General features: G+C 42.1%; 1 protein-coding gene across 1 annotated transcript; it reads left to right on the top strand.

Moving 5' to 3' along the window:
• The first annotated feature begins 7,836 nt into the window (after positions 1 to 7,836).
• LOC141290326 (uncharacterized) lies at positions 7,837 to 10,685 on the top strand. The gene is made up of 4 exons (XM_073822502.1): positions 7,837 to 7,973; positions 9,232 to 9,582; positions 9,675 to 9,762; positions 9,858 to 10,685. Exons 2-4 carry the CDS (start codon positions 9,392 to 9,394, stop codon positions 10,008 to 10,010), a joined length of 432 nt encoding a protein of 143 aa, XP_073678603.1. The 5' UTR covers positions 7,837 to 7,973; positions 9,232 to 9,391; the 3' UTR covers positions 10,011 to 10,685.
• The last annotated feature ends 2,149 nt before the right edge of the window (positions 10,686 to 12,834 follow it).

Here is a 12,834-nt window from a genome sequence, read left to right as displayed (position 1 = left end):
CAGCAGACATGACGTGAGCAGGCCCTGAAGCAGCAGGCATGACGTGAGCAGACCTTGAAGCAGCAGGCATGACGTGAGCAGGCCCTGAAGCAGCAGACATGACGTGAGCAGGCCCTGAAGCAGCAGACATGACGTGAGCAGGCCCTGAAGCAGCAGACATGACGTGAGCAGGCCCTGAAGCAGCAGACATGACGTGAGCAGACCTTGAAGCAGCAGACATGACGTGAGCAGGCCCTGAAGCAGCAGGCATGACGTGAGCAGGCCCTGAAGCAGCAGACATGACGTGAGCAGGCCCTGAAGCAGCAGGCATGACGTGAGCAGGCCCTGAAGCAGCAGACATGACGTGAGCAGGCCCTGAAGCAGCAGACATGACGTGAGCAGGCCCTGAAGCAGCAGACATGATGTGGGCTGGCTGTGGCTTGGCAGACGTGACGTGAGCAGGCCCTGAAGCAGCAGACATGACGTGAGCAGGCCCTGAAGCAGCAGGCATGACGTGAGCAGGCCCTGAAGCAGCAGGCATGACGTGAGCAGACCTTGAAGCAGCAGGCATGACGTGAGCAGGCCCTGAAGCAGCAGACATGACGTGAGCAGACCTTGAAGCAGCAGACATGACGTGAGCAGGCCCTGAAGCAGCAGACATGACGTGAGCAGACCTTGAAGCAGCAGACATGACGTGAGCAGGCCCTGAAGCAGCAGGCATGACGTGAGCAGGCCCTGAAGCAGCAGACATGACGTGAGCAGGCCCTGAAGCAGCAGACATGATGTGGGCTGGCTGTGGCTTGGCAGACGTGACGTGAGCAGGCCCTGAAGCAGCAGACATGACGTGAGCAGGCCCTGAAGCAGCAGACATGACGTGAGCAGGCCCTGAAGCAGCAGACATGACGTGAGCAGGCCCTGAAGCAGCAGGCATGACGTGAGCAGGCCCTGAAGCAGCAGACATGACGTGAGCAGACCTTGAAGCAGCAGACATGACGTGAGCAGGCCCTGAAGCAGCAGACATGACGTGAGCAGGCCCTGAAGCAGCAGACATGATGTGGGCTGGCTGTGGCTTGGCAGACGTGACGTGAGCAGGCCCTGAAGCAGCAGACATGACGTGAGCAGGCCCTGAAGCAGCAGACATGATGTGAGCAGGCCCTGAAGCAGCAGACATGACGTGAGCAGGCCCTGAAGCAGCAGACATGACGTGAGCAGGCCCTGAAGCAGCAGACATGACGTGAGCAGGCCCTGAAGCAGCAGACGTGACGTGAGCAGGCCCTGAAGCAGCAGACATGACGTGAGCAGGCCCTGAAGCAGCAGACATGATGTGGGCTGGCTGTGGCTTGGCAGATGTGACGTGAGCAGGCCCTGAAGCAGCAGACATGACGTGAGCAGGCCCTGAAGCAGCAGACATGATGTGGGCTGGCTGTGGCTTGGCAGACGTGACGTGAGCAGGCCCTGAAGCAGCAGACATGACGTGAGCAGGCCCTGAAGCAGCAGACATGACGTGAGCAGGCCCTGAAGCAGCAGACATGACGTGAGCAGGCCCTGAAGCAGCAGACATGACGTGAGCAGACCTTGAAGCAGCAGACATGACGTGAGCAGGCCCTGAAGCAGCAGGCATGACGTGAGCAGGCCCTGAAGCAGCAGACATGACGTGAGCAGGCCCTGAAGCAGCAGACATGATGTGGGCTGGCTGTGGCTTGGCAGACGTGACGTGAGCAGGCCCTGAAGCAGCAGACATGACGTGAGCAGGCCCTGAAGCAGCAGACATGACGTGAGCAGGCCCTGAAGCAGCAGACATGACGTGAGCAGGCCCTGAAGCAGCAGGCATGACGTGAGCAGGCCCTGAAGCAGCAGACATGACGTGAGCAGGCCCTGAAGCAGCAGACATGACGTGAGCAGGCCCTGAAGCAGCAGACATGATGTGGGCTGGCTGTGGCTTGGCAGACGTGACGTGAGCAGGCCCTGAAGCAGCAGACATGACGTGAGCAGGCCCTGAAGCAGCAGACATGACGTGAGCAGGCCCTGAAGCAGCAGACATGACGTGAGCAGGCCCTGAAGCAGCAGACATGACGTGAGCAGGCCCTGAAGCAGCAGACGTGACGTGAGCAGGCCCTGAAGCAGCAGACATGACGTGAGCAGGCCCTGAAGCAGCAGACATGATGTGGGCTGGCTGTGGCTTGGCAGATGTGACGTGAGCAGGCCCTGAAGCAGCAGACATGACGTGAGCAGGCCCTGAAGCAGCAGACATGATGTGGGCTGGCTGTGGCTTGGCAGACGTGACGTGAGCAGGCCCTGAAGCAGCAGACATGACGTGAGCAGGCCCTGAAGCAGCAGACATGACGTGAGCAGGCCCTGAAGCAGCAGACATGACGTGAGCAGGCCCTGAAGCAGCAGACATGACGTGAGCAGGCCCTGAAGCAGCAGACATGATGTGGGCTGGCTGTGGCTTGGCAGACGTGACGTGAGCAGGCCCTGAAGCAGCAGACATGACGTGAGCAGGCCCTGAAGCAGCAGACATGACGTGAGCAGGCCCTGAAGCAGCAGACATGACGTGAGCAGGCCCTGAAGCAGCAGACATGACGTGAGCAGACCTTGAAGCAGCAGACATGACGTGAGCAGGCCCTGAAGCAGCAGGCATGACGTGAGCAGGCCCTGAAGCAGCAGACATGACGTGAGCAGGCCCTGAAGCAGCAGACATGATGTGGGCTGGCTGTGGCTTGGCAGACGTGACGTGAGCAAGCCCTGAAGCAGCAGACATGACGTGAGCAGGCCCTGAAGCAGCAGACATGACGTGAGCAGGCCCTGAAGCAGCAGACATGACGTGAGCAGGCCCTGAAGCAGCAGGCATGACGTGAGCAGGCCCTGAAGCAGCAGACATGACGTGAGCAGACCTTGAAGCAGCAGACATGACGTGAGCAGGCCCTGAAGCAGCAGACATGACGTGAGCAGGCCCTGAAGCAGCAGACATGATGTGGGCTGGCTGTGGCTTGGCAGACGTGACGTGAGCAGGCCCTGAAGCAGCAGACATGACGTGAGCAGGCCCTGAAGCAGCAGACATGATGTGAGCAGGCCCTGAAGCAGCAGACATGACGTGAGCAGGCCCTGAAGCAGCAGACATGACGTGAGCAGGCCCTGAAGCAGCAGACATGACGTGAGCAGGCCCTGAAGCAGCAGACGTGACGTGAGCAGGCCCTGAAGCAGCAGACATGACGTGAGCAGGCCCTGAAGCAGCAGACATGATGTGGGCTGGCTGTGGCTTGGCAGATGTGACGTGAGCAGGCCCTGAAGCAGCAGACATGACGTGAGCAGGCCCTGAAGCAGCAGACATGATGTGGGCTGGCTGTGGCTTGGCAGACGTGACGTGAGCAGGCCCTGAAGCAGCAGACATGACGTGAGCAGGCCCTGAAGCAGCAGACATGACGTGAGCAGGCCCTGAAGCAGCAGACATGACGTGAGCAGGCCCTGAAGCAGCAGGCATGACGTGAGCAGGCCCTGAAGCAGCAGACATGACGTGAGCAGACCTTGAAGCAGCAGACATGATGTGAGCAGGCCCTGAAGCAGCAGACATGACGTGAGCAGGCCCTGAAGCAGCAGACATGATGTGGGCTGGCTGTGGCTTGGCAGACGTGACGTGAGCAGGCCCTGAAGCAGCAGACATGACGTGAGCAGGCCCTGAAGCAGCAGACATGATGTGAGCAGGCCCTGAAGCAGCAGACATGACGTGAGCAGGCCCTGAAGCAGCAGACGTGACGTGAGCAGGCTGTGGCTTGGCAGGCGTGACATGAACAATACCAGACATGATGGTGGGGACGTGAAAGCACTGTTGTGTTGTGGGTACTGTGGGGTGGCAGGGTTCTTCATCCACAACCCCCACAGTAAACGAGGAACCATTCAAACGAAGTGCGAAATCAATATATTGTTCAAGTGACCAATGAGGAGTGTGGTGTGGCATTAAAAATGAAATTTCAGGTGATAGTCCAAAACGAAATATGTCCTTGAGCGCAACATCATTGAAGTCCACCATATGACACAGTCCACAGAAGTCTGCCACATAATCCTCATTCGGACGATTACCTTGACGGAGATGCAAGAGGCTAACTGCTGGGTCCATATTTGCGGTCGTGTATTCTGTAACAATCAATCCACTGAGACGGCGAGATGTGAGGATGAACCCAAGTGCAGTTTATTGAAATGATGTGAACTCCAAACAGAAAATCCAAACATAGACGAGACTTGAAACAAACAGACTTGACTTGACTTTGACTTGACTTGGCTTGGCTTGAACAGACTTGGCATGAAACAAACACTCACCAAACAGCAGGTTACAACGTTAATACGCGACAAGGACCATTCAAACACAAGGGCTATTTATACAGACAATGAGGGACACATGACAAGAATGAACCAATGAAAAACAAGGAACAAGACCATAGCAACAAAGCCAACCAATCAGAACAAGACACATGGAACAAGGGAACCAATGACAGGAATACACAAGGGCAAGGGAAGCAAGACACAACAGCATGAAATGATTACATAATAAAACTAAAAGACATGAAAACATGAACATGAAAACCCCAAGACAAAACAAAACCCCACGTTACAGTCATAAGGATAATTTTTACAAAACTGAGATGTATACATCACATGAAAGCTCAATAAATAAGCTTTCTATTGATGTATGGTTTGTTAGGATAGGACAATATTTGGCTGAGATACATCTATTTGAAAATTTGAAATCTAAGGGTGCATAAAATCAAAATACTGAGAAAATCACCTTTAAAGTTGTCCAAATTAAATTCTTAACAATGCATATTACTAATTAAAAATTACATTTGGATAGGTTTACAGTAGGAATTTTACAAAAAATCTTCATGGAACATGATCTTTACTTAATTTCCTAATGATTTTTGACATAAAAGAAAAATCAATAATTTTGACCCATACAATGTATTTTTTGCTATTGCTACAAATATACCCCAGCGACTTAAGACTGGTTTTGTGGTCTAGGGTCACATATATTGAAAGCAGTTTCATTACAATAGGCTTATAACAAATTTCTTTCTAACTCTTGCCACAAAACTTTTTGAGTACCATCAGGGCATTATACCAAAAACACATAGCGAGTTTCATAACAATACAGCAATGTGTTCGTAAAATATAGCATTTTATGACAAAATTCAAAATGGCCGACACCCAAAATGGCTGACATGGGAAAATCAGGTATCCAAAGAGACCAGTTTGGCATATTGAGACCAAGTTTGGTCTCAATATGCCAAACCGTTGTGGAGATTCGTTGCCTCAGATTCATTTTCGCATGCTTTTTTTAAAATTTTTATTTGTTTGTGTTATTCGAGAACAGTTTGACTAATCAACTTGAATTCCCAGTATGGTCTGAAGATGTCAAATTGGATTTGACATGTTCGAACTATTAAAAATAGTGAAAAAACTAAACATACATTTTTACATATTGGTGTTCAGTCGACTCAGCATGAGTCAAGCATTTAGAGGAGAAAATAACCTTATGGTTTGAGGAAGAAAAATTCATTCACACTCTCTGTGTGTTTCTTAAGCAGCATGTAGTGCTTCTTTACGTAGAACTGCTGTGGGGGCAGAATAACATAAAAGGATATTGTACACCTGAACAGAGATGGGAAGAACATCTGGGGGGGACCCGAAGGCGCCTGCTTGAGGCCCAAAGATCTCTTAGGGGTCATGTATGAGTTGACTTATGTGCTTGGAAAGGGGTTTCTTTGCTCCTTACGGGGAATGGAAAGTTACCAGCTGTTAAGAGATGTAACCTTGAAGGCTAGGGAATAGATATAAAAGGTGGAGGAAACCCTCCCTTTGTGTCACACTCTGCAGCAACCTATGCTTCTGTATGACTGACTGTCCTTCTTTGCAAAGAATAAAACCTTATGAAAGACAACTGACTGAGTTTGCCTCTTAAGCGGTGAGAGTCGTTTTATTTCTGCCACAACAGGTTCAAAAGTTATTGGCATAAATATGAGAGAAACTTTGAACAAATGGTGGTACAAGTTTGAGTTAGAGACTCCAAACTTGCTATGGTTAATGTTGAGTCTGTCCTCTATCAGTGTTCCAAATTTTATAACTTTCCCGCAAGCGGTTCAGTGGGCTGCCATAGACTCAAGAGCGGAAGAAGAACTAATCGAATGTACCTTTGGTGCTTGGCCCCTAATAACAACGTGCAGTAAACAGTAAAACTGTTTGCACTACAAACCAGTGTGTATAATTAAGATAATACATTAAAATAATATGCACACCAATAGCCAATATCAAGTAGTAAAAGAGCTGTTTTGTACAGTTAAGACCGAAAGCCAGACCCATAAAATTTACAAATGGCTGCACACGCTCTTACGGGAAAAATAAGGTGAATAAACAGGAGATGTCAATTCAGCAAATTCAGAGAATTTCTTTGTTTTCATTGGCCCTCTTTTCCTCATTCATGGCCAAAAGATTTAAAGCAACACTAAGTAACTTTTCCCTCAGTGCTCCCTCTACAGGTTAGAAGCGGAATTGTCCATTACCGCTGTCGTAAATAATTTAGCCTACCGTCGTGTCACATGCACGTTATTTGTTTGAAAGGCTATCCAGGAGCGGCTTTGGAAATAACGATGTCCAGTGACAAGGTAGAGTATGTTTGACTTTATAAAAGTGTGAAAACCTTTTGTGAAGCCTGCCGTGAAGCAAGTCGCATTTGTAGTATCATTTGAACTACAACGACCCAAACTTACATAGTGCTGTTATGGCTGATAGAGGGTCGCAAAGCGAATACGAAAGTGCCGTTTCACCCTGTTATGAGTTGATGAACCACTGACATGAGTTCGGAAACATTATTTTAAGGTAAAAAAAAGTTACTTAGTGTTGCTTTAAAGAGCACAGCTTAGTGTGTAGACAAGCACAGTAAAGCTCTTTTACAAGCACCTTTGCTCTGACCTGCTATCAAGCTTTATTTAGAAAGCATCACTCTAGCACACGTCACCTAATACAGTCATTCCAGGCCTATCCACCTTTTTCTTCCCAAAAGAATGGGCGTGGCCATTTGTATGGATCTGGCTTCCGGTCTCATCCGCGTCCAGCAATTTTTAGCTGTACAAAACAGCTGATTTTGATGCTTGATATTGCAAATTAGTGTGTCTTACCATTATTTTAATGTGTTATCTTAATTATGAACACACTGATTTGTAGAGCAAACAGTTTTACAGTTTACTGCACGTTGTTATTCTTCTAGTTATTTCCTTATAGCGGCTAATGAATCGGAAGTCTCAACAATAGGCTTACTTTCATGTTAAATAAAATGGTGGATACTACAGTCTCTTTGGCCCAAATAAAAGGCTAAAATGTATTACTAGCAAATATAATGTTTTCATGAATCATTTTGAATTAGTGACACTAAATAGTTAGTGTCAACTTGTGAATGAACTAGAAACTGAACTAGAGACTGAATAGCGTAACAGCTGTTGATGTTAAAAATATCACGTCATTCTTTCAGCACTGACTTCATTCACATGTTCATCTGTTGTTGTCTGTAAAGCTCCTCAATCTGTTTTCCCTCCTACCTTCCCATCTGCTGGGAGGAAAGATCTTACCCTTAATCTGTTAAGATCAATAGTCATACAACAGCTATTTATCTTCAGCTGTTTAAGTAGCTGTAAGTTTAAAGAAAAATAGTTGGTCAGCCTCACCATAATAAATTGTTGATTTTTATGTATAGGCTAGCTGTGATTTAACTGATATGTCAGTGGTTTATTTTCTCTCACACATGACTGTGAAACTCCCGCCATCACTAATGTGATTATGAACAATTACGTCATTTGGGAATTAGCCGAGGACAAATGCAGGGAAGGAGCTGGCTTTAAAAACATGTCGCTCAACAAGACTGCTGGAAAGATAGCAGATAGCGGCTGAGTTTGGACGACAGGTTCCTTGGAGCAAATTACAAGCATCTGAAGAGTTTCAACAGATATCAGGTATGTCAGACCTTTATGCTGAATGTGTTTCTGTAATTGTGATCTACATGAACAACATAAGGTTTTATTATATTAATATATCTATTATATTTACAATACACAAACAACTGCATTTTATGATTGAGTGATTATCTATCTATCTATCTATCTATCTATATAAAAAATGCTATTACATATGATAATAATAAATTATAAATGTATATGTGTATACAGGTTTAGGGTTGATATGATTTTTTATGTTTTTGAAAGAATTCTCTTATGCTCACCAAAGCTGCATTTATTTGAATAAATACTATTTATCATTTAATACAGTAAAACAGTAATATTCTGAATTATTGAATGTATCGAATTTAAAATTCCTGTTTGTTATTTTAATGTTTAAAAACGTCATCTTCATGCATACATTACCAGTCAAAAGTTTTTGAACAGTAACATTTTTTATGTTTTTAATGATTTTAAACTGTTTTCTTTTTGAATACTTTAAAATGTAATTTACTTCTGTGCTTTCAAAGCTGCATTTTTAGCATCATTACTCCAGTCACATGATCCTTTAGAAATCATTCTAATATTCTGATTTGCTGCTCAAAAAACATTTATTGTTATTATTATTATGTGAACAGCTGAGTTAATATAGAATTATTTCAGGTTTCTTTGATGAATAGAAAGTTAAATAGAAACCTTTTGTAACATTATAAATGTCTTTATCATCACTTTTGAACAATTTAAAGCATCCTTACTAAATAAAAGTATTAATTTCTATCATTTCTATGAGTGTATGTATAATGTTACAAAATCTTTTTATTTCAGATAAATGTTGATCTTTAGATTTTTCTATTCATCAAAGAATCCAGAAAAAAAATACTCAAGTGTTTTAGATATTGATATTAATAAAATAAAAATGTTTATTGAACAGCATATATTTGAGTGTGACACTAAAGACTGGAGTAATGATGCTCAAAATTTAGCTTTGATCACAGGAGTAAATTATATTTTTAAATGTATTAAAATAGAAAGCAGTAATATTAACTAGCAAAAATATTTTACAATATTACTGCTTTTGCTGTAAATAAATACAGGCTTGGAGAGCAAAAGAGACTTTAAAAAAAAAAAAAAAACATTAAACTCTTACTGTTCAAAAACTTTTAACTGCTAGTGTAGGCCTACATAAAGATATATAGAACATACATATAAAAATAAAATTTTTCGTAATTTTTTGTGTTGTTTACTATAAATTGATTGGTTTATTTGATTTTTCTAGGTGTCTTTACTTACATTCGTTTATTAGACTGGGACGTATGAAACTGGAGAAGCTGGAATACACTTCCCTACTGAAATATCAGCTATCTTGACTCTTGAACTTCAGTGCCACTTTTTGAGAGTTTGAAAAGACTCACGTTCATTAACACACGCTGAAGGAGATGGATTCCGTGGTGAAGAAATCCCTGGGTGCCCCCTTCCGACAGCTGACCAGCTGCGTGCTGGGGGATAAAGATGGATTTAGTCGGAAAGGCAAGACCGTCCGCAGGAAGAGCGCCCCCTGCTGTTACGGTCAAACAGGACACGACTCATCCTGGTTAAGGACTTACCAAGCGGAACTGCACAGGGAAAGGTACAAAAACACGCTTATAAAATTGTTAGACACCTATTAGCTGATCTTTAATGCTTAGCTTATAATGTAATATTTATATTCTGTTTGAACAGGAAACTGAGGCAAGTCAAATTTGCGCAGAAGAACGCAGAAAAAACCGCAATGAGGGCACATTATAGAAGCCCACACCGTTTCACGAAGGTATGTTTGTACTGTTTTCTGTCTCTAAATAATATATACATTTGCTGAAACAGCAGAATGTAGTGGCTAACTTATTGTATATGTACATTTTTCAGCCACCTGTACAGAGGACAAACTTAAAAAGCAAAACCCCCATCAAAAACGACAACTCTCTTTTTGGTGCCTTCCAAGGACTCAGTCTCAGCATGAATGGAGCACAGACCTCCATGACAGGACCATCAAATGCAGATCCGTGTAAAGTCATGTGACCACTGAGAAGACAACTATTTCAAATGACTGTTATCCAGTTGGTTTTCTGGCTACCGCTGCTAATATCGCAGTTTAGTATCTTAGGTGGATTAAGACCTGCAGATGCTGCATTCCAGGAATATAATCTGATTATGATGTATCATGATAAAATATCACGATTATGACAAATCATGAGACCTCAATGAAAATGTAACATAAAATATGTAACAAAAAGTCTTTAGTGTTTAAAAGTATACATATTTAATATTTTTCGCTAAAATCTGCACTGTAAAAAAACAATTTGTTGAATCAACATAATTTGTTACCTGGCTGCCTTAACATTTTAAGTTGACTAAACTTTAAATTATAAGTTGTACTAAGGGACAACTTAGATATTTGAATAGATTCAACTTAAAATTTTAAGGCAGCAGGGTAACAAATTATTTTAAGTTTACTCAACAAATAGTGTTTTTTTTTTTTTTTTTTACAGTGTGAAAATACATTTGAATGGTAAATTAGAAGAGTTTTCACTGGTGGTCTAAGACCCATTGTACAGTATGTGTGGTTTATATGTATTTTCTCCAAGTTTCTGTACCTCTTTTGTATTTTCAGATCAGTGAGGATGAACAGTAACAACTAAACTTATATTTGTTTCTCAGATGCCTCAAATTACACTGTTACACTGAACTATTTTACGACAGCTTATGTTTCTGGCTTTCTTTTGCATTATTATTTTGTTCTACATTTATTAATTTTGCAGGTACCAATATTTTGCAACATTTTTCAAGTTACATAAACTACCAGTCAAGAGGTCTCTTCTGCTCACTGAGCCTGCATTTATTTGATCCAATACAGCAAAAACAGTACAATTTTGAAGTATTTGTACAAATTTGAAAAAAACGTTGCTGATCCTGCAGAAATCATTCTAATATTCTGATTTGCAACTCAAAAAACATTTATTATTATTTTTCTGTTCAAAACACCTAAGTATAATTTTTTTCAGGTTTCTTTGATGAATATAAAGTTCAGAAGAACCGCATTTATCTGAAATAGCAACCTTTTATCATGTCTTTATCATCAATTTAAAGCATCTTTGCTAAATAAAAGTATTAATTTCTTTCCAAAACAAACAAAAATCTTTTTATTAATCAAATAATCCTGGGGGGAAATGTACTCAATATTTGATAATAATAATAATAAAAAAGTTTATTGAACAGCAAATCAGCATATTTCTGAAGGATCACGTGACACTGAAGACTGGAGTAATGATGCTGAAAATTTAGCTTTGATCACAGGAATAAATTACATTTTAAAATATATTCAAATAGAAAACAGTTATTTTAAATAGAAAAAATATTGAAAAATTCCACTGTACTTTGGATCAAACAAATGCAGGCTTGGTGAGCAGAAAAGACTTCTTTAGAAAGCATTAAAAATTTTACTGTTCAAAAAACTTTAGACTGGTATAGTGTATGTAAGCAAGGTGAACAAAATTGCGTTTGTCAAACAGGCCCTGGTGCTGTATTTACGTAAGACAATTCAATTAGTGGATACAGATACACAGTACAACATTACAAGTCATGAACCAGCACCTCTTTGTAGAAAGCCAGTGTACAGCAAAGGCTGTGTCTTTAATTATTTCCTCCTGTTTGCCAAAGGTAAACCATCTCACTTAAGCTCAGACTCAGGAACACGATACTCGGCACTTTAAAGGATTGACAGTCGTCGAAACAAGATAGTATTGGAGTTACTGAATTTACTGATGCCCTGATGTGAGCAACGACGGGCCACTGCACAACACTGTGCAAGGATAAACAATGCTGGGGCTAGTTGTCACATTTTTTATATAGGGAATTTTTCACTTTTTATTTTTTTTTTGTTTACTTTAGAAAGAAAATATTTGTATAGACTGATACCTTAAAGTCTTGGCTACAAACGACATTTTCACCATTTTTTCCTAAGAGAGGATTTGCACTTACGTCACAGTTTGGTCAGTTACCCAGATACTCGGCCATATTGGAGATACTCGGATGTAAACAACAGCATTGATTGCATGGTAAATGTACTACTGAATACATGTGGAAGCTGATCAATCATATAAAAAGGACCTAATAAGCAAGAAAGGGGCACAATATTTTGACAAACTAAAGGTAATAGAAATATTAATATTTTACCTACCTGACCGGAAATTATAAGAACAAACACAAATGTTTTCAAAATTCTTGCCCTGGAAATCCTGGTTCAGTTGGGCCAACCACAAACACCTTTTGTTCCTCAGACAGTTTTTTGCAATTTTCTCCTTGATTTGTTTTTTGTTTTTCTGGTTCGATCAATTAGTACAGCCCAAAACATTACAATAATTGACTATTTTCATCAGCAAAATATGCAAGTTTCCCATATGGCTGATTAATGACGCGTCACACTGTATGGGGTAAGTTGTCACAATGAGAACCTGCAGTTTGACACTGATTTAAGAGAATATCTCTTTGAAATATGACAGTTTTACTATTTAATGAACATTGTTATTCTTTTCATTATTTCCTTATAGCGGCTAATGAACCATAAGTCTCACTTCCGCGTTATAAAATAAGGTGGATAGCTTTCAGCAATTTCGAAAATACTCTCATCTGAATAAATTTGTAATTTGTTTTTGAAGTCACTACAACTACCAAATGTATCATATTAAAATTTAATTTGGAGGAAAGAATTCACAAAATTATTCCATTTAGAAGGGGTTTTAAACTACATTTTTGAAACCAACAAACAAAACCACTAGTGAAAATGCAGAAGTATTTACTACAGAAGTTTTTACAAAAAAAAAGAATTGTTTAATAATGACACTAC

The sequence above is a fragment of the Garra rufa genome, chromosome 17 (assembly GCF_049309525.1).
Source record: "Garra rufa chromosome 17, GarRuf1.0, whole genome shotgun sequence".
Classification (NCBI taxonomy): Eukaryota; Metazoa; Chordata; class Actinopteri; order Cypriniformes; family Cyprinidae; genus Garra; species Garra rufa.
Note: the sequence above shows the minus strand (reverse complement) of the source record. Positions and strands in the feature narration are given on the sequence as shown.